This window comes from Sitophilus oryzae, unplaced genomic scaffold (assembly GCF_002938485.1).
Source record: "Sitophilus oryzae breed Bouriz unplaced genomic scaffold, Soryzae_2.0 scaffold_1744_pilon_pilon, whole genome shotgun sequence".
NCBI classification, from domain to species: domain Eukaryota; kingdom Metazoa; phylum Arthropoda; class Insecta; order Coleoptera; family Curculionidae; genus Sitophilus; species Sitophilus oryzae.
In genome coordinates this window covers 1,622,468-1,645,334 of record NW_022146440.1, presented here as the reverse complement: position 1 = coordinate 1,645,334, position 22,867 = coordinate 1,622,468, and the positions used below count along the sequence as shown (strand labels likewise).

General features: G+C 30.9%; 3 protein-coding genes and 1 long non-coding RNA gene across 4 annotated transcripts; 2 read left to right on the top strand and 2 right to left on the bottom strand.

Moving 5' to 3' along the window:
- Nucleotides 1-227: 227 nt before the first annotated feature.
- Nucleotides 228-2,112, bottom strand: LOC115881870 (protein BCCIP homolog). The gene is made up of 5 exons (XM_030899574.1): nucleotides 1,892-2,112; nucleotides 1,676-1,834; nucleotides 1,404-1,614; nucleotides 1,182-1,346; nucleotides 228-462 (listed from the first exon to the last, which is right to left on the bottom strand). The coding sequence occupies exons 1-5, from the start codon at nucleotides 1,991-1,993 to the stop codon at nucleotides 248-250; spliced, it is 852 nt and encodes a 283-aa protein (XP_030755434.1). The 5' UTR covers nucleotides 1,994-2,112; the 3' UTR covers nucleotides 228-247.
- A 149-nt stretch (nucleotides 2,113-2,261) lies between these two features.
- LOC115881901 lies at nucleotides 2,262-3,452 on the top strand. The gene is made up of 3 exons (XM_030899624.1): nucleotides 2,262-2,434; nucleotides 2,496-2,619; nucleotides 2,979-3,452. The coding sequence occupies exons 1-3, from the start codon at nucleotides 2,268-2,270 to the stop codon at nucleotides 3,450-3,452; spliced, it is 765 nt and encodes a 254-aa protein (XP_030755484.1). The 5' UTR covers nucleotides 2,262-2,267.
- A 44-nt stretch (nucleotides 3,453-3,496) lies between these two features.
- On the bottom strand, nucleotides 3,497-4,816 carry LOC115881872. Its single transcript, XR_004050101.1, has 2 exons — nucleotides 4,720-4,816; nucleotides 3,497-4,631 (listed from the first exon to the last, which is right to left on the bottom strand). It is a non-coding gene; the product is annotated as an uncharacterized LOC115881872 (long non-coding RNA).
- Nucleotides 4,817-5,046: 230 nt separating this feature from the next.
- Nucleotides 5,047-19,332, top strand: LOC115881871 (REPTOR-binding partner). Its single transcript, XM_030899575.1, has 4 exons — nucleotides 5,047-5,203; nucleotides 14,968-15,055; nucleotides 18,669-18,790; nucleotides 18,961-19,332. Exons 1-4 carry the CDS (start codon nucleotides 5,159-5,161, stop codon nucleotides 19,066-19,068), a joined length of 363 nt encoding a protein of 120 aa, XP_030755435.1. The 5' UTR covers nucleotides 5,047-5,158; the 3' UTR covers nucleotides 19,069-19,332.
- The last annotated feature ends 3,535 nt before the right edge of the window (nucleotides 19,333-22,867 follow it).

Below are 22,867 nucleotides of genomic sequence, written 5' to 3'. Positions count from 1 at the left end.
ATTATGGAATAACTTGTGATATTCGTATTTTGATTCATTTGTTATCATTCGAAATTAATTTTCAATCCTTGACTTTCTCTATATTAGTGAACTGTGATGTATTTACTGCCTTATTTAATAATTTTATAAATACTAAATAATATTAAAATGTTATAATATAAATACAACTAGGAATACCAATTATGTAAAATATTTTTTTTAATAAAAACTGAATTAAAAATTTTAACTTTTAGTTTTATCATATTTTTTATTGAACCAATATACTAATTTGACTTACAAGATCTTTAAACTTACTGCCCTTAAATATAACAACTCTTCTATAAGGGATCATTTGCTTATCTTCTGATAACCACTTGCCTCCTAAACCTACATCTGTTTCTTTTTCTACACAAAAATCAAATGTTGCATCCGCTGCTTTAGTGAATAGTTCTTCTTCATCATTAGAATATATTTCTTCATCATCTAAAGGAAATATTCAAATAGTGTTAAAATATTGGCGGGGTCACCAAGATGGGGTAAAAAATTGCAATAAAATATGTGTTTTCACAATGTATTTCTTATAAACAATCCATTGCTCTATTCCAGAGGTTAAAATAGAGAAATTATACAGAGTGACCCAGAAAATCCTTGGTAAACTAAGCTTTTTTAAATAGTAGGTACCATATAAAATATAAGTAAAGGGAAATTAAAACAACTTTCGGTGCATGTCATCAATGACACCACGCGTCTTCTTATGATGTGCAACCAAAGTTATTTTAATTTCCCCGTAGGTACCAAATAAAAGCTGTCAGAGACTATTATCCTAAAAAGTTATAATTCAAAGACATTCTTAGTGTCCCCGAAATGCATTTTTGTAATTTAAAACTGGTTAGAATGTTGCTGACGTTATCCGTTGCTTTTTAATTTAAAAATGGATGCAGTTTTTCTTAATTACTTAAAACCACCTTGTCCAAAATTGCTGAAATTTGGCACGTGTATTCAGCATTCGCAGACCTTTAAGAACCCTATTTGCGACTTTGCTGTAAAATTAATGGGGGTACTAAAGTAAGGGATGCACCACCCAGTATACTTTATACCTACCTATTTATAGAAGGTATGGATTGTTTGCAATTTGTTTTAAAGATATATTCTTTTAAAAGTACTTGCCTACACTTTTTGCATATTTAAAAATTTACACTTACCATTCCCTCCTTTAGATTTACAAGTTTTACATATTATAATTAGATAATCAAAATCATATGAACTGTTCTTTTTCTTAATTCTTTCCATTTCATCAAGCAGAGAATTTAACATCGCTGCAGAAATTTTTGCTGGTATATTAACAAACCGTTCATTTATCAAAAATCCTATAAACAAAAATTATCAGTTTTGTTAAAAGTACTATTTTACTCGTATGGTCAAACCTAGTTTTTTGCTTTGCAATACTTTAGTAATATTATCTTGAACACCTTTATTGGCATGTTGCTTTGTTAAATCCTCTAAAAGTGTAAAAAACTGCTGAACACAAGGTGTTTCTCTATGTGAAGTAAGGTTTATTACACTAGTAATACCAAAAACATTTGAATCTTCTGATAAATCCATGTTATCATCTTCATCTTCATCATCATCATAACTCTTAAATATTAATAACATAAATGATAAAAACTGTCTAATGCTTGAAACAGATTATTTATACCTGTTTTAATACAGATCCAATTCCTGTTTGAGATATCAACATATCAGACATTTGAGACAAGTCAATATGAGCCTTTAAAAACAGTTGTAACAATAACTGCTTTATTCCGTGAAAGTCTTGACCTTCTGGATTCCTTCCTTCGAATGTTGCTTGAACTTCCTAAAATCAATATAGTAACATTATTGTGTTTTTAATAATACAAATTAAAATATTTGCCTGTTGGCCCTGGTAAGTGCCAGATTCGCTCTCGTCGCTCATAGATTTATCATCGGATTGGGGTTCCGTAGGTTTTCGAGGTTTTTTGGTGGGCCCTGCCATTGTATGTAGGTATTTAAAAAGTGTTATAATATTATAAAAATAACTTAAGTATTAAAAACAAAATCAAAACAAGCACGCAGCTTCCCGGTTAAACATAACCAAACTTTTTACACTTTTACAGTTTTCCTTTCAAGATAAAATAAAAAGAAATCTATACATTTCTTTTGTAGATCATCCTCAATAGATGGCAGCAAGTGAATTGCAGAAAAGACAACTCTGCATTTTGCATCTTTTTCTGCCTTATGAGCGTCTAGAGCACTCTAGAGTAAGAGAAATGCGTAAAATGTCTATTCTCTTTTTCACAAATATTGAATATGGAGGGCTTAAAAAAGGAGATTTATCGGCAATGGGCAAATTTGAAATTTCTGTCCCCACTTTTAAGCAGCTTCCTCGGTTTGACAGCAGAGGCACTGCGATCGACTGGGATACTACATTTTCATTGTTAGTATACGATTTAATTGTGTTTTTAATAAAATTTATAGTTAATTTACTGAATTTTTAGCAGTACAACAATGAGTCGTGGTAGAAATTGCTTTGTACCTGGCTGTACAAGTGGGAATCCCAATAAAAACAAGGCAAATAAAGAACGGGGTGAAAGAAACCCAAGCCTTTTCAAAGCTCCTAATGTAAGTAGTATGACTATTTATTTATAAAAATTATGGATAGATGTTAAGAAAAACATTAAAATTATATACTGTCAGTGTACAGATTAAATTATAAACCAAATTAATAGGAAATATAGCCTAAAATCAACATGTGTATAACATAACCTAGGAGGCCTTGTTATAAAATTAAAATAATTTAATACTTACTAGGTGCTAAAATTACCTGTTGACATGTACCTATATTAACCACAGTTTGAACAGTGCTATTGAAAGTGAATATTAAATATTTATACTTCAAGATCGTATTCTCAAAATAACAGCTTTAATAGTGAAAAATGTTTTTTTTTTATTTTATTTAACAATTATATATCTTTTATTAGGATCCTAGCTTGCTACAGCAGTGGCAAAAGGCGATACCCAGATCAGACAAGACACTTAGCAGCAAAGATGCTGTTTGTGAACTACATTTTCTAGATGAAGATATTTTGACTCATTATGAGATCAAATTAACTGACGGAACTATCAGTAGAATTGAGCGGGGTAGACCATTATTAAAGGAGGGTTCAATTCCAAGAATTTTTCCTAACCTGCCTTCATATTTCTCTAGTAATAAAAGAAAGAGGAAACCACCATGTGTAAGGAGTGAAGCAACTGAAAAAGTTTCTAATTCAAAAAAAGTAAAAGGTCTGCCTATTAATCATGTTGAAAATCAAACTTCAGAACCTAACTTTGAGAATGAGAATGAAATTCTTCGTGATATTACTAATGTGCCAGTTGATGTTACAGACAGTAGAGTTACTATGTTCACAAATTTGAAAAATAGTTTCATATGTCAGATTGTAAATTTATTATAAAAATTATTTAGATTTTTGACTAGCCGTCGCAAGACGCTTTTTCATTGAGGAATAATAAGAAATAATTTGAAAATTATTGTATTGTGGTTGATACTTTTGATTGTGTATATAAACCATTTAGAATAGTTTTTATGAATATGAATAAGCTCTTTAAATTAATATGTAGGTATATTGTAGCTAGGTATTTTTTTAGAATGCATTTTTTTTAAATTGTAATTTTTTGTGTTCTTGATATAATATGATGTTCCTGTTTTATTTTTTGGCATAGTACATATAGATATTTAATATCTAAGTGCTAAATTGTATATTAAATTTATATATTGTATATTTTATTTATTAAATTTAGTGGAATTAGTTAATAGAAACAAAAGTTGTAATGTATTAATATTGCTAAATAAATATTTATATGATGAAATAAGTCAGCGTATATACATATTCACAACTCTGTATTTTTGTGCTTTTGAAATAAACTGAGTACATTATTTATTCATTAATATTTTATTTACAAACCTACCTTATATTAATAAAGTGAATATCAATAGAAAAACCTTTACAATTATTAGGTGACATTGAATATAATATATCTTGAATTTAATTGTCTACGAAACAGTGACAATTTGCAAAACTTTGCTAATGACATTAAAACTTACAATTCAACGCTAGAAAAAACGCTATTGAACACAGGAAACGTTTCAGCTCAATATACCTACTCTCTAGTTTCAGCTATAAAAAGTTATGGAATAGATAACACCGATCAAAGGGTGCAATGGTAACGTTCGTCTTCAGTTTCCATTTATGATTAAGTTATTCCTGATAAAATACTCTTAATTTTCGTTATTCAATCTGTCAATCGCCATAAAACCACTACTAGTTCGAAAGATTTTAATGTTTATTAAAATGGTATCACACTAAACTGCATGTAAACATGTCAATTTCAAATGTTTTAATGAAAAACTATGAACCTTTAAACTGCATCAACAAAACTATTAATAAAACACTAACACAATCACACCATAAACTATTTCATTCGCATTTCTCATCAAGAAACAATTACTGTTTACATCAAATCAAAGGTTGAACTGGTGATAAATTTGTTGCTGGAACTTCTATCTTTTTTGTACAACAGTTCTAGGGAAGATTTATTTTAGCAGCTTATATGTTTCTTCGGTCGTGTATGCACTAAAAAGAACCACATAATAAAACATTTTTATAATATCAACTTAGGAAAAGGATATATTAAACCGGCATCTAATATAACCTAACTAACTTTTCAAACTCAAATTTAAGGTTTTGTATTCACAATTTTAGCCACGCACATTGCTCAATTAGAAAAACCACGTTTCTAAAAGCTAACTCTGGTAAAAATATCCCAAATATTAACTTGGCTCTATAATTTATAACAAAATAGTTATTCTTGCCATAAGAAGCTGTGTATTTCTAGTATCCCAATCATCACAAGCGCCCCTAACGGCGATTTTCGAACTTCATTTAGATCTCAAAAACTGGGCCCATAATTTTTGCGTTCGATTCGCCTCCTCCTTTTAGACTCCATAATATTGAAATATTTCTATCGACATTTTGATTTGACGTAACAAATGAATGACCTTGCATATGTTTGTAAATATTCAGGCACGTTGCATGTGTTTGTGTATACTCTAGAATTTTAAACAATTTGTTAGTCTTAAAAAAGGTTTGAAGTGGAAAAAATGGATTTTCAAGAGATGACAGTGATTGAGGAAAACGCTGCCGTAGTAAGTTTATCATGTCATATAAACTTTCTTAGGAAAATCTATCATTTTCAGTACTTTTCAGCATGTAAAAAATGCGAAATGTAATGTGAGTTGATATAATCATTTTGTAGTTCGAAAGGCACACTTGTTTAGTTTTGTATTATAATATGTTTGTTAATCTAATTATAACTTTAATAAGTATTAAATGAAATTTCGAATATTCATTGTTCTAGTGGGGCTTTTAAAGGGGCACGTTTGGGTTATATAAAACAATACACGCATGCGTTCGATATAACGTACGTAATAAAAATATGTTATACATATAGGCAACATTTAAATATTAGAAATATGGAACATTAATATTAAAAATTAAAGTCTATTCTTTAGCAAAGTTGTTTCGGTAATTACCGTTGTTTCATAACATTACATCAGAGTTTCCTTGGTGTAATATGAAAAGCGGATTTTTTTTATTATTATTATTGTTGTATGTCACTAGAGGGCGTATTTTTGTAAATATTTGCTTGACAATTCGATTTGGTAATTTTCTTCATATTTTTTACTCATAAAGAATAAATGAGCCTGTAGATGGCGGCATATAAGCATCGACAAATCTAGGGACTTTAATCGACAACTCTCGACAAAATGATTGCGTGATCAGTGTAGTGGAATGAAATTTAAAAATACAGTGCACTCTGCAATATGCCCCTTAACCCTTAACTATCTACCTATATTGTTATAAATACCTATATACTCTATGAAATACATATTTTTATTTCATATCATTATTATCATATTAATTATCATGATGTATGAAAAATTAGAAATTTAAATTACAGAAAATAAAGTTTTCCTATTGCCAGAATTTTAATACGAACCAACGTTGCCATAGCATAAATTATATTTTTTCTGAGGTGAATAATAAAAATAAACTAAGTACATAATTATTGAGATGTTGTACAGCTGTTTCGTTTTTCACAAAAAAAAAACTGGAAAAATTAATTTTGTCAATTTTGCAAAATTAGAAAAAATATATAGTTTTTATTAGATTATTATTAGATTAATAATTAATATTAGGTTAATACCTAGGCTAATTATTCTTGGAAATAAAACATTAAATATATTTTATTGAAAATATTACTGTTTTTGGCCAGATACCTATCGATATCTATTCAAATAATTTAGAAGGAATATTTAATAGGTCTCACTTGAGAAAAACAACATATTTTATCTATATTTTTAGAAACGCAGTTTGTTTAGCCTCTGATCTGGCAACATTGCTGTTGTCGACCGCTACTATCATATATAGTAGCTATGTTGTCATATTGACTGCAATATCCGTCGTTTTGGTACATTTATTTGTAATGTATATTTTTGATGCGTTGTTTAGATTATCATTAGACTTAAAATTCTATTATCAAAAGTATTCAACTTTTTTTTAATATTTCTAAAAAGAAATGTTTAAATAAGTAATAAAAAGTTGTATTATTAACATGTAATATAAAGTTTGTATTTACTTTATTGGCTTACTGCATGATAGGAGCAGTTGAAAAATATATTCTATTGATATACAGACAAAAAAAAACAGGATAAGCATAATCAATTATGAAAAATATTGGTAATTTTTTAAATATTTTTCAAGTGATGTAATTTCGTATTCTGTGATTGGTGTTGGTCCGAATTTATTGTGTTGATGAATCCTCTTTAATTTTTTTCCTGTTGAAGTTAAAACAAATTGTGAATATAACGAAATGATATTACAAACGAGCTAAGATGACTTATTTAGAACTTTTTGTAATCTTCGCTTTATTTGCTCTCTTCTTGCTTGCTGCTGTCTTCTTGATTGCTTGTGATCTCTGTATTATAACTTCTTGGGAGACAAAAACAGGAAGTTTAATTTGATTCTAGGCTATTCTAGGATGAGGATAATGATTAATGATGTTAACGAACTTGAAAAGAGGGAACCAGAGACAGACTTTATAGATTCAGAATCGGTCTTAGGTAGTTCGATCTGAGAGAAGGTATATCATAATATTACCTGAGCATAATCATTTTGACCAGGCTTGTAATGGGGCATTTTCATTGTCAAACAATTGTACATCATCACAATAATTTGAGAATATGTAGAAGTGTTTGATGTGTAGCACAACTGCTTGACAGATTTGTCCAACGCATGTCCTGTTGTGGTTCTTTGCGCAATCTTCTTTTTGTATTTAGTTGGGTTTTTGTGATAAATGGTGGTGTAGTGGTGACAATGGCAGCTAATCAGAACAGAGAATTTTTACCAAAAAAGTAGTGCAAAAGATAGAGTATGGAGAATTAACTTAAATAGTTGTTCCGTACGTTAAGTACAACAGAGACTGGTAACAGAGAACCAAAAAAATATACTAGCGAAATCGTAAATAGGGTTTTTAAAGGTCTACATTTGGAGAAGTAAAACTGAACAGGTAACAGTCAAACACCAGTCAAAAACCGACATATCTTAAGTTGTCAACGTAATTTTCAAACGTAATTTAAATAAAATTTTAATATTCCCTACTAGTAATAATTTATTGTTATACACATAAAGAAAAAGTGATCATTATAAAATGGCACTACGCTTGGCAATAGCTTAGACAGTGTATCTGACATGTTTCGGTTAATTTCCCCTGAATATTAAAATTAAATTACTTTTGACAATGACAAAACCATAGTTTGTAAACCTAAGGTATGTCGGTTTTTGACTGGTGTTTGATTGTTACCTATTCTGTTTTAATATAAAAATCGATGCAATCTTTCTTAAATTACTCAAAATCGGCTGGTCCAAAATTATCCAAATTTGGTATGTGTATTTACCATAATAAACTTTAAAAAAATCTATTTACGACTTTGCTGTACAATCAGTAGGGGAGCCAATATTTCAACAGTTCAAAATTTGCATGGGATTTGCTTGATGTTTCCAACGACCACGGTGCACCACCCTGTATAGGTTAAATACTTTATGTATTAATATTTATGGTTTCCTCCTGGATTAATACCTATCAGGTTATATAAATAAAAGTTCAAATAAGTTACTCCATTTTTATCATAGAGAAAACGACTAAAGCAGAGAAATAAAGTAGGTCCAAAGCTACATACAGTATCAGCAGGAACAAGTATTTTCTACTTTATAAATTATTATTTACTGGGAAAGCAGGAATTCCAAACTTTTCATTTCCTAACCGACTATGAAAATAGCGGCTTAAATCTGGCAACGTTGCTTTTCTGGTTTCGCCGTCGTTCGGTCTCTGCATCCACTGCGTGTCGGCGCTGCTAAACTACGCATTTCGTCGGGAAAACGGTAAGCCAAAAAGTTATTTATTCCTTTTTTTTTTCTTTTGAATGAATATTAACCTCGGCTTTTTCATCTATGCCTCTTTGTCTGTTAATTTTATTCGGCATTTCTGTAATCCCTGATCGATATTTTATCCGTTTAGTTTGCCGGTGTTGGTTGCCGGTTCTTTTGTTTCTATGCACTTTTACGGCCTATTCGTATTGGGGTCAGATCAAGCAAGTCTAGCTCGAATTCTTTAAATTGAGCTTAAGGAGTATACAATTTATTTGGAGTATTTTTTTTAAATGCGTATTATTTTTAAGTAAATTTTTAATCGGGAATACCTATTTATTGTACTTGTGCGTTTCTTTTTTTAATTTCGTTCCTCAAATTGTATATTAATTTTTATTTGCGTCCAAGTGGTCCAACAATACTGAGCGTATTTATTACAGTTAGAACTGACCTTCCGTAACAACTATGATTTTGTGACGTGCAGTGTTAGTCAAGTCGCTTTACGACGGAATAGACCCTGACATTAAAAAAATATTTCAGTGGCGAACGTTCTCAATAGAAATTAAATTAACTATGAATTACAGTAAAATTAGAATTTAGGTATCTATTTTTTCTAGCTCTAGCTCTAGCTCTTTTTAAACTCAAATGTTTGGTAATTTTTTAATATCTACCTATATCTGTAATTTAATAAGTAATGGACAATTTACGCCCTAAAGCAGCTTTTATAACAACGTGGAAAACGTAAAAAAATCTATATACAGGGTGATTCAAACTTAGTACCCTAGGCTAATAGAGGAACAAGGAAATTGGTAAACGAAAATACAGATTTAATTGGATTGAAAATTAATTGGGTACCTAATATATTTTTTTGTGAATTTGGTTAGGTCAGTCACCACAATTTCAATAGAATTGTAAAAAATGGTGAATGCGCGTGCTGTCATCTACATTAGGGTGAGCTAAAAAAACTAACCTATGAAATTTATGGGTTAAAATGAACCTAATAACGGAGAAAAAAAAGTTTTTTTCATTAAAAGTACCATAACTTTGAAACAGTTTATGATAAAAAAAAATTATCGCGGATTCTTGTAGAGTTTATTCTTCATAAAGTTTACTAAAAAATCTATCTGAGAGTAATTTTTTTCAGTTCAATAATTCGTATATCTGAAAGCTTCGAATAGTGAAAAAAATCAATTTTCAATCAAAAATCAATCAGTTTTAGTGTACCTATATTGTTTAAAAATTTTCATATTTAGTAAAAAGAAATTAGATTACTCTCATATAGATTTTTTAGTAAATTTTATGCTCTACAAGAATCCGCGATAAATTTTTTTTTATCATAAACCGTTTCAAGGTTATGGTACTTTTAATGGAAAAAAAGTTGCTTGTTATTTAAATGGAAAACTTTGAATGTTCGCCGACACCTTTTTAAGGGGGTATGGGAGGGGGTTAAAATTTTAAAAAAATTGTAACTCCAAAATTTCATTAGCTAGCGAAACGCGGTTTTCAATTTAAGATTAGGAATAATATTTGCAACAAAATTTGTAATAACATCAAAATCAGTCAAAGTCGCAGTTTTTGAGATGTTCCGTGTTTCCGTAGTCCGTTTTTGAGAAAATCCATGTGGAGAACTCCAAACTCCCATCGGACGCGACCCCAGGTGGCGGATAGGGGAAATAACCGCGGACCAAAGTTGGAAAAATTCCTTTACTTTGAAACTAACAGAACTGCCTACCAACTTTTTATTAACATATTTTAGTATGGGCGGTTATACGTGCCTCCCGGCGCCAATTTTTGTACCTGCGCTACCCTGAATTTTTAAAAAAACTGTTGCGCCCGCGCCCGCGCCCGCGCCCCCTTAATTTTTCTAACAATCTAATTTCATAATTACTCAACTGATATTATAATTTATTTAATGGGCTACAAAATAATAATATGTAAATTTTTAATCGGGAATACCTATTTATTGTACCTGTCCGTTTCTTTTTTTAATTTCGTTCCTCAAATTGTATATTTAATTTTTATTTGCATCCAATAGGTCCAATAATACTGAGCAAATGTATTTATTTAAAAATATAGGTACATAAAAAAATAATTATTTATTATAAGAAATAATATTTTTTTATGTTTTTTTATGAGCTTTTTTGGTTTGTATTCGAAAATGATATTTTGGAAACAGCTGCATGTCCCCCTTGTAACAGCCTCCAGGTTTAGAACCACTTTAACCCATGCTTAAATTCCATAGGTTCGTTTTTTTCATCAGTTTTTTTGGCTCACCCTAATCTACATATTTATTTTTTTCTTTATCCATGCCATTTTTTGCCATACAAAAAAATGCAGGGTGGGACCGTGTATTTGACGTCGCTCACATAGCTTACCCACCAATATTGGTCGCGATCGGACATCAACTTTTGACGTTTTTTACGTCAAAACTACTCAGTGATATGTGTCGTACACCGTTAAGTTTACCTTGGTCCAATCTATCCACATACCAAATTTCATTTAAATTGGACGATATTTCGCCATTGATGATGGGGTTTCATAGTGCACGAGACGTCGTCAAAATATCATGAAAAGATGGGGCTCTTTGAGGATGATCTATGATTCTACATAGAGTTTCAGCCCCCTATATATATACATATATATATATATATATATATATATATATATATATATATATATATATATATATATATATATATATATATATATATATATATATATATATATATATATATATATATATATATATATATATATATATATATATATTAGATAGGATCCGAGTTACGACGCTCTAAAGATCCACCCCAACTTCCTCATTGGCTTATCATTTTTTTGATCTTTACTACTTTTCGTAAGGCGTGTCGTGACGCTAGCTCGTGTGTCACAGCCTTGACTTTTTTCTAGCTACGAACAAAGCAGAATCTGACCTATGTTGATATAAAAAATATATCTCATTTTTACTTGAGGAATCTTTCGACGAGAGACGGCACATTTTTTGAAACACCCTATATGAATTTGTGGCTAAATGACGTTTTACATGGCACCAAAAATTTCATTCTTCGTCAAGCTATTTTATAAATGTTTATCTATTTTGCAATCACTGTAATATAAGGAATTATGCATTCAGATATTTCAATCGTTCCCCACAATACCAGGATATAACAAATATGTATGCGGACAAATACAATTTTTTTTGTAAATGTTGTTGAGAGATAAGTACTAATTTTTAGTTAAGTCGCGTTAATAACCTTGAACTTAATTGATAAAATTTTATTTGCCAAAAATTAAAAATTGGTCCAAAAGTGTATACAGGGTGTCAAAAAAGTAGTATATCTAACTTCGGTGGGTGATTTTACAAAAAAAAATAAAACAGAAAGTTTCTATGAACATATGCCCTAAAATGCTTATCGAAGAAACTACAGCCCTTCAAAGGTTAAACAAAAATAATATATTTTGTTTATTTTTACGAACAATGTTAAACCGTTTTTCCAGAAATTTGCTTTTTGAAACACACAATTTAATGCCAAAGCGAATGGCGATAGTGTAAAATTTCGTAACAGCCCTGAAAGGCTACTTTCCATTAGGGTAGGAAGCACAGGTAGAAAGTACTATTGTGGCACTTTTATCCTTATAGATACAGTAAATATTCATTAAGTCTATACAGGGTCAGTCTTAAATAAGTGCAAATATTTTTAGGAGTAGTATATTTCAATCCCAGAAACACGATTATGAGGGTTTTTTCGGGAAAAAAAAATCGAAAATTTGGAATTTGTTGAAACATTTTTTGGATTTTTTTTTTTTAGTTTTTAGTTAAAAGATATATTTTAATGGCAACATAGATAGTAGATTAAATTTACAAGAAAGAAAATCCAGAAAAGATACAGTGGTTCTCAAAATTTTAACAAAAAATATCTCGGTTATTTTAGATTTATTTGAAAAACGGTAAAGAGAAAATATGTTTCTTCTATGGAGATCTACCAGCCCTGAAAATATTTGCACTTATGTAAGACTCACGCTCTTTATAATGGCGATATATTTGTTCAGTAAATGCATTAAAAATGATTAGTTTTTAGGCTTAGTGTTTTTTGGTAGGCTCGCTCGACTGCGATTTATGAATTTCAACTATTTAAAATTAAATAATCTCCAATTTTTAAATGGTGCACCGTTGTATTATCATTTTTTCTGATAGAATTTAGAAATTTTGCGTCACTGATAATTTTTACCGAACATTTCTTTAAACAAATTGAATTATTACAAAATCTATTAATTTTAGATATAATAATAGATCATATGCAAAAAAAGCAATCGAATTGTACGTAGAATCTAATAATAAAATAAAAAATTGGCGCCGGGAGGCACGTATAGCCGCCCATTCTAAAATATGTTAATATCTCGAAAACTGCGACTTTGACTGATTTTGATGTTATTACAAATTTTGTTGCAAATATTATTCCTAATCTTAATTTGAAAACCGCGTTTCGCTAGCTACTGTAATTTTGGAGTTACGATTTTTTAAAATTTTTAACCCCCTCCCATACCCCCCTACCAACCCCTCACCACCACCAAAAACGAATGGTCAGATTCTCGGGTGCCACAGTATTTTTGTGCCAAATTTGGTTAAAATCGGTTCAGCGGTTTTTGAGTAACACGATAATTACAGACGGACAGACGGACGGACAGACACAGACAGACACTATGAAAATATTTTGTATTTAGGTCATTTATGACCCAAATAACTCATTTTGAGTGAAATTAAAAAAACTTTTTTTTGCCGATCCTAATAGCCTACCATACCTATTGGTATGGTCGGCTAAAATAGGGTATTTCCATTAAAAAGTATGTTATGGCAAGATTTTTTGAAGTACTAATTAATAAGATATATATAATAAGTAATAATTTTAAAATGTGCTTCTTAACCTTCCCTATAACTTTCCTATTTAACATTTTGCTCTAAAAAAGGTTAAAAACGTATGTTGTAAAAGACGTCGTGTCTCGAAACAAATGAAGGGCTAAAGGGAAAAACAACCAAAAGAGAAAAAACCGATGGCGACGATGAATAAAATACGAAATACCATGTTAAAGATACAAACATTCCTTTCACTATGATCTAACTCGCTTGTCTCGTGGCAGGCTTGCCTCAAGAAATAGATAGAAGATGTCTCCCTCTCGTCTTGCCATTGTCTCGCTCTTGTCTCGCTCTTGCCTCGCTCGGGTCTCATCTACTACTCTCGCCACTACTCTCGTCTCGACAGGTCTGGACCAGGGTTGTTAAGTAGTTTATGAAGCAAAAAACTACGCCAAAAACTACGCATAGTTTTTTGTATTAACTACGTTTTAAAATTTTAAAAACTCAAAAACTACATTAAAAACTACCTACAAAAATATAGTAAAACATAAACAATTTAGATTTTAAACAAAAATCAAGCCAAATTCTTATCATGGAAGTATGAAGTTATACCGTATGATCGAATAAAAACGGCGTCAACGATGGCTATGAAATGAAGCTCGCTGTCATTTTATGTGTAAAATTATATGGGAAATGTCATCGATCTGGAATGCCAATTGGACGCCGTTTTTTTTCGATAATACGGTATTATATTTGTATAAGTTAAACAACATCAGAAAAAAAATACAATTTTTTTTTCAATAAAATTGTATTTTCTATGAAATACAAAGTAACATTAAACACAAAATAAACTATAAATTCTAATTTTTAAATACTAAGTATCAAAAATATCACATAATATGGAACAAATTCACAAAATATAGATTTTTTATTTCTTAAATTGATCAACAAACAAAGTTTTTAGGTTATGTTTTCACTGATATTTAAAAAAACTACATTAGTTACATAAACTACACATTTACTACTCAACATTTAAAAACTACTTGTGACATGTAGTAAATGTAGTTTATTAATTACTACGTGTAGTTTAACAACTCTGGTCTGGACACACTTTTATTAGAATTTATTGAACGGAAAATCGGTAGTAATAATATAAAGTAGTAAATGATGTTAAGGAAGGGAGTTTTGTTGATGTAAATAATAACTGTTTATATTTCTAATTTATTTATTTTTGTTTCCTAAAATATTTTGATTAAAAGAAAATATGTAAAAGCTTAACCACGTGACTGAAAGTTTATTTGGTATGACCTATATGAAAAATTGGGGAACGTTATTAACTGTATATTGCCAGGATATAATAACGAGCAATACCATAGAAGCAGTACATCCATGGCGAGGGGTGTCTCACTATTGGAATTACATGTACATTTTCTTGGCAGTCGCCTATAATAATTACATGGCAGTCGCTTGGCAGTAGAATGATATTTTGGCAGTACGTGTACATTTTTTACCCGAGTGAGACACCCCTCGATCAATGGTGATGAAAATACAGTATTTTCAACTAATTTTAGATGTAGTCTAATAACTTTTAGTTCGGGTAAGTGGTACATTTATTTTCATCTCATATTGTTTTAGGAGGGACCACAGCGTAGGGAGTCGGGCAAGAGAGGAAGAAAGCCGGGGCGAAAATCTGCTGACAAAATTGACATGAAAGCCAAACTAGGTGAGTTTTTGTACCTTAAGAAACTAATTATCAAATTATTCTTAGTTTTTAACCGAATATATAGAATAGAATGTTTAGGAGGAGGGGGAGAGATATCACCGCGACCTTACAGATCTATTGTGTGTTCAAACACCCCTTTCTTGAGTTATAACGAGTTATAACTCATCAAACACTGTCTCATGGCTTTGACAAAAGTCAGTATCTGAGACGGCTTTCCATCTCTAACGTCAACCGTATCACGAATGGTTATCTTGGCACACTTAGTGATATCACACAGTTCCAGTGTTTCTCCATTTTTCCCACAGAATCTGCATTCGCCGTTGTTTCTCAGCTTCAGTCTACTGAGGTGTTTGTTAAGGAGACAGTGTCCTGTTATAAATATTGAATATATAACCATAGTATAAGGAAACTAGTAGTTTTACTCCTTGTCAAATCCTTTATTCTTTTTCTGCCACTTTATATGACCTTGTTCTCGCCTCCCGTGACCACTGACGTAGCTGTATAGTCGTGGTCTATTAACTAGGCAAAGTATAGTCGTGGCACTCGCCATAGTTTCACAGATATGTATTTAGGGAAATATGAGTTTATAATAAAATAAAATAAAAAAATTGATCATCGAGTAAAAACTTGCTTGAAAACAGAATATTTTCACATTTCGCGTAGGCAAAAATTCTTCTGTATCTGAAAATCTTCTGATTGGAAGAAATGCGGAAAAAATATATGACATATTTTTATATTATTATCTCAGAGATTTTCTACAACTTTTTTTTTATTTAAAACAAGTTTAATTTTCTGTACATAACTGGATTCGGCATAAAATTCTTCATATAGTACACCGTCTTTATTTAAAGCACACTGCGGTGTGGCCATTCAATTTCGTATTTACTAAAACTTTGGTTAAAAACATTATATATAGGAAAGGTGGAAAAAACTAGAGTGAATATAACTTTATTAATACTTAGCTATGTTTTCTTAAACACGAAGAATACCATGTAGCATATTTACTTAATTTACTTTATCGTATACAGGATATTTTTTAAGGCGTCACCAAAATCGTAATATTTAAGTAATATTGTATCTTTTTTTTTTTAAATGCAACACCTTGTATATTATTTTTCTTTCAGATGTAGAATTAAAAGGTAAACATTTTTTGTATTTAAAGTGTTCTTAAATTTTTAGCCGTTTTGCAAATATTTTCTGTATTTCATTACATATGGGATTTCCAACGATAAAATATCAGACAAAGATCATATTAGGTGGCTTTGATAAAAAATTACTGTTTAAAGAGCCATATGTAATATAATACTGAGAATATCTGCGAAACCGTTAAAAATTTAGAAATCCTTTAAATAAAAAAATGTTCACTTTTTAATTCTGCATCTGACAGAAAAATAATATACAGAATGTGGCATTTAAAAAAATTGAGATATACCATTTTACGTATTCCGATTTTGGTGACGCCATAAAAAATACCCTATACAGGGTGTCCCAGAAATGAGTGCGTAATAAATGAGGCTCCAACACAGCAGCTATGCTATCCGGTGAAATAATCCTCTTTCAACGGTAAAATGAGTGCGAAATAGAATAATGTATATAGAATGATGTAAAATAATTTAAAAAAAATAAAACTAACTTTACCATACCTTTTTTGTGACATCCTGTATATAACAAAATATTTTAGGATACGCCCCTTTATAAACCTTGAAACATATGAATAAAACTTTTTTCACATCTTCGACAACGACGACGATATTGGACTTCCTCGCACTAATGGGCCACCCTGTATATTTAAGGTGGTTTAAAGCTAGGTGTAGCACTTTTCTTCCCTCAGATATAAACTCAATATTTTGTCTATAATATTTTGAATATTGTTATATTACGACACTTATAATAAAAAATAAATAAAAAAAACATAAAAAAATACAGTCCACTAAATTTATTAGAGAGATTATGCTATTATAAAATTCTTTCAATTAAAAAATATGAATAATTTGCGGAGACTTTAGATGTACAAAATATTTACTCTAAAATGGTTTCAAAAATAAATCTATATAAATTATCTCGTAAACTATTATTGGAATGAAAATTTTATGGCAAATCCCCTGACCAAAAAATATTTTCATGCGCATATTTGAGACAATCTGTACATCTAAAAAACTATTTTTAAAATCTGCCCACATGCTAAAAAAATAATAACATTTAATTAATTACATAATATCTGAGCTTCTAAAATAACCAAATATAATTAAATGTTAATTGATAATTACTATCAGCTTGCCGATTTATATCCGATGGAAATCTAAAAAAACTCTAAGAACAATTTTTTGAATTATTACTACAATTAATAGCAGCACACAGTAATGCACTCATTTTTTATCAATCCGTCTCTGTGGGAACGCAACGCTCGAACCTCGCATCTCGACGGACGGAATTCAACTGAAACGCTTTGCAACCTGCCGATATTCGACAGCTTGCAAAAACTGGCAGAAAATATTTGCGAGAGTGCAACTACTCTTTTCCTTAAACTATGATATAACTAATGCCAGTATATACAGGGTAATTTCAAAATACAAAAATATACAATATACAAAATTTCAGATTCTCGAGAACTATAGGAGATACGAGGTTCGTTAATTAGGGCAAAGTTGTGCATTAATCTGCCCAATAATATGGCGCTTAGAAAAAATTGAAATTCTGAGTTATTTTCGGAGATATTGGAGGAAAACCGAAAATTGAAGATTTTGATTTTATTATTTTTTTCTGACGTTATTTCTTACAAGGTATCTCAAAACCGAGTCGTTTCTCACTACTGGAATTACATGTAAATTTTCTCAGCAGTCATTGGCAGTCTTACGGCAATCGCCTATAATAATTACATGGCAGTCATAGGCAGTCTTCTTCGTAGTGTTTGGCAGTCGCTTGGCAACAAAATGATATTTTGGCAGTACATGTACATTTTTTACCAAAGTGAGGCACCCCTCGCTCAAAGCTAAAGGCGTATTTTTATTGCCACTTTTGTCAGCTACACAAGTGTTTTCAGATTTGTTATCTGACGTTTCGTTTTTTGGCCACCATCATCAACTTTATGTTTTCTTCTATATCAGGAAAATTGTGTGTGGCGAGTCCGTGAAAGGGTTTTAATATGGCTGACTTAAATTTCGGTCGATCATTGTCATTTGGTTTTTTTAACATTAAAATAATTAATATGAATATAATACACGCAGCCCCCGTCCCTCACTAGTTTATATTGAGGTAACAACGTCTTAATAATAATTCAAATTGAATAAAAAGAAAATGAATAGAAAATTGCATATCTTAATTATTTTTGAATAGTAGTCGTAAATACGAGAATAAAAACATAATTAGTTAACTCCAGGCGAAATTTTAACCAATTAGTTTACCACTCTGGTACTTGTGGGGGGGGGACTACTTGGGTAATATAGAGAAAAATAAAAAAAAATGACAAAAAAGGTGTCTCGAAGTTGTTGTCATGACGACCCTTCCGCTTTTATCTAATAAATATAAAGACACAGAGAGACTCTGAGGCTCCTTCTTTAGTTTATTAATTGCTTGAGTTGAAATATTCCCTGCTAACTTTTACATCTGTATTTAGAACGCAGCCGACAAAGTGCCAGAGAATGTAGAGCCCGAAAAAAGTTAAGATACCAATACCTGGAAGAACTAGTAGCAGATAGAGAGAAAGCTGTGTTTGCTCTCAGAAAGGAACTGGAAAGGGTATGATCTATTTTTACTACAGTGAGATAAGATATATAATAACAAGGAAAAACACTAGTAATAATAATAAACAGAAACTTATTATTGAAATTCATATTTTTTTAACCTTATGTTTTTGAATTTAAATAGAGTTTTTTTTATGAAAACTGACTGACAATTTTTTGTTATAGTATGTTCAGATTGCCAGAGACATTGACGAAGGAAAAATTCCAGAAAATATCCATGCCCTGTTAGAAGGTTCGACCAGCCATCTTGAACTTAAACAACATAGTATGTAAACACAAAAACTTTAAGAAGGGCATTTGAGTTTGTGATAATTTTTGAAACGGTTATATTTCTTTAACTGTTTGTGTACATATCTGTTTTATTTTTCTAAATATTTAATATATTGGAACACCTGAAATTATTCTTTTACTACATACATAAAATGTAACAATTTAGTTCTGTAATGTAGAATTTAATTGTTGCATAATTATTTCAGTATCCCACATTATTTTTGTATTATGTTAAACTTATGTGAAAAATATATCTTGTTAAATCTGTGGTGTTTTACTGTGATTTAAAACTGTTTCAAGACAATTTATTAGAAAATGGAGTTTATTAACTCCATTTCCATGTAACTCCCAATTTCTAATAACACTAACATTTCTAACAACAGTAGTTTTATAGAAAAATATGGGTCAATTCACTAATAGAACTAGATCCTTTATGTTTGTTTATCACAGGAGTCTGGGTCGTCATAGGTGATATTTTACCAATTATATACAGAGTGGTCCGAACTGCATTCCGGAAACTTCGGCAGCATATTCTGCAGATAAAAATAAGTAAAAAAGTTCGTATAAATGTATGTCCTAAAATGCTGAGTTTCGGAAATACAGGGTGTAGAAGTTTCATTTTTATTTCGATTTTTTCCAAATAATTTTTGAGTTAACGTCAATATTTGTATGAAAATTGGTGTCTGGGAGGTTTTTGACATGAGAAATTTGATTTTGATGTCAATATGATTCCTATTTGTAGGGGACGCCACCTACATTTGTTTTAATTGTTTGAAGAGTAATAACTTGTCGTCCGTACCCATTAGCGTAACTAGCAATTTATCCTGGGGTGTGCCTGGGGGGGCCTAGGGCTTTTGTTTTTTTAAAAATGAAAAATAATTTTAAAAAAACACATTTTTTGAATAAAACGTTTACATGAATTTCTCTATCAATAAATTTCATAGACTTGGTTATCAAACCGTGTTCCCGTAGATTACTTAAACACCGAGTTAAATACCTACAAATTTTCATAAAAAAATAAATATTAACACATTTTAACCTAACCTAACCTAACTAAACAAAATAATATTAACTAAACAAAACTAGAAAACGTCATTTTTACTGCATCACAAGCAAATAAAAATTAATACGTAGCCAAGAGTTATAATTCAGGATTGCTCTCGGGGGTGCCCAGCAGTACCTAAGGGGGGGCACCCCCGTGCACCCCTGTAGTTACGCCAATATCCGTACCTGTATAAAACTACTGAGTAAAAAAATATACATTTCCGTGTATTTTTACGTAAAAAATATCTCTTGGTAAAAATCGCTACGAGTAACCGTTCTGAAGATATTTAGAATGGAAATAGTCAATACATGTCATTATTGACAAAAAATAAACACTTTGAGTAGATAGTTATTTGACTGAAATAATAAATATGGGAAATTTTTATTTTTTTAAATTAATTATAAATTTTTCTTCGAAAAAATTACGATAAAACAGTTTCTGTTGAACTTTTGTCACAAAAACATTTCAAATTTATGATTTCAGTCTAATAACTGTTTAGTCTCAACCGTGTTTAATTTATGTCAATTATGACAGGTATTGATGATTTCCGTTGCAAATATCTCGAGAACCATTTCTCGTAGCGATTTTTACCAAGAGACCTTTTTTACGTAATAAGTCACAGAAATGTATATTTTTTCACTCAGTAGTTTTATACAGGTACAGACGAAAAGTTATTACTCTTCAAAACAGTTAAAAGACATGTCGCCCCCTAGAAATAGGAGTCATATTGACATCAAAATCAAATTTTTCATATCAAAAAACTCCCAGGCACAAATTTTCATCGAAATATTGAGGTTACTTCAAAAATTATTTGGAAAAAATCGAAATAAAAATGAAATTTCTACACCCTGTATCTCCGAAACTAAGCATTTTAGGACATACATTTATACGAACTTTTTTACTTATTTTTATCTGCAGAATATGCTGCCGAAGTTTCCGGAATACAATTCGGACCACCCTGTATATTTTCAAACGAATTTTGCTAATTTGTCATCAGGAAGTCTTATGGCTTCACAAAGTCTCTCATCAAGCGATTGTCCAAAGATTTGTTTACACAACGTAGACATATTCGCTTTTAGTTATTGTCTATCTGTCGCGAATATACCATTACAGATTGCAGATCTTTGTTTTATGATTTTGTTTCAAATTTATAGCAAATAGGGTTGCATAGAAATCTCTTCCCTACTCATTACAATATATAACATTAATCTCTTGGAGCCTTTAATTTATACTCGTGTGTATCTGAATTAACACGGTTTGGAGTTAAATGCAATAATAATTTATTTCACGAACCCTTTAAAAAAAACCTAAATTTAAAAAATGATACATTACTCTAATTCAAAATCGTGTGTTTCAAAAATCCTTATTTTTTACCCAAAAGTGATAAATAAATACATTGGTTATTAATTTCATCAATTTGATGTTTTGAAACATCCTTTAATTCAGCATACTTATAATTTTAAATTTATTAATGGAAGTTTTAACTTACAATAATTCTAGATCGTAAAAAATGGAGTCCTGCACTTTGTGTACACTATATGTTGACTACTTAGACATTTTTTATATCTGGCCTTCAAAAAATTAAACTAATTCTCCCCCCTTTTCAACTGCAAGTTACGCATTTTCGTACGACTTAGTATCGCCATGTGCGTGAATTTTGATGTATAAAAGCGCTTTGTGCCCTTTGTGGGTGTCTTTGTGTAGTCCTGTTCTTGTTTTTTTTTTGGATTCATAGGCGTATGAATACATTTTTGTCGTCTAAGTCCGTACGTCGCGTACGACGTGTAGTGGCTCTGGTTCTGGCTCCAAGGACCTGACGGCCGCACGCACCGCCCGTCTCCAATTTTCCCTGTTTTCTGTCTTTCGAACGGCTCCCTCCAGGTTGGTATTCATAAGTTTTTCAACCATGTCCACCCACCTGGTTGGTGATCTGCCTCGGTGACGGGATCCTGCAGGTCTTCCTTGTACTACCAGTCTCTCCATGTGCACGCTCCTGTTGACATGGCCGAAGAAGGAAAGTATACGTTTATAGACAGTGCTGAAAAGTCTTTGTGATAATTGGATTTCGTTAAGGACCGACACATTGGTGCGATGTGCTGTCCATGGTATTTGCAACATCCTGCTCCAGCACGACATCTCGAATGCGTCGTCTGTCGGCTGCTAAATGTCCATGTCTCCGAAGCATAAAGCATAACCGGAAAGACAAGACCATTTACAAGGTTTATTTTTGTCGATTTCGTTATATGACATTATTGTACCTGTTACAAAAACAATTTTCTAGTTTGTTAAATTTTCTATTTGAGCACATTTCCAACCGGAAATAGAAAGCTGTATGCTGTATGTCCGTTTGATGCCATATTGTGCATATAGCGTGATTAGTACCAATCACTGTTGATCATGCTTATTGCAATTTACTAAACTTAGTGGAGTTACAATTGTGTCGCTGTCAATTTGTTCAGCCAATGCATCTTCTTCCAGCGCTTCTTTTTCTTTATATCTAGCATTAGATGGTTTGTAGAAGAGCACAATTTTTGCATTTTTATTTATTTTTATCTTTAACTGGTGTGTTCATGTTTTCTCAGTTTTGAAAAAAAGTACTTTGATATATTGTCTATCCAGTGTATCTTTAAAATGATCTTGTATGTCCATATTTTAAATGCTTAATATAGATCTAGACGATTACTGATTTCATGCTTTACGGTGGATAGCAGAGCATAGTTTTGAATTCTTATTTATTTTTATGTTTACCTGGTGTGT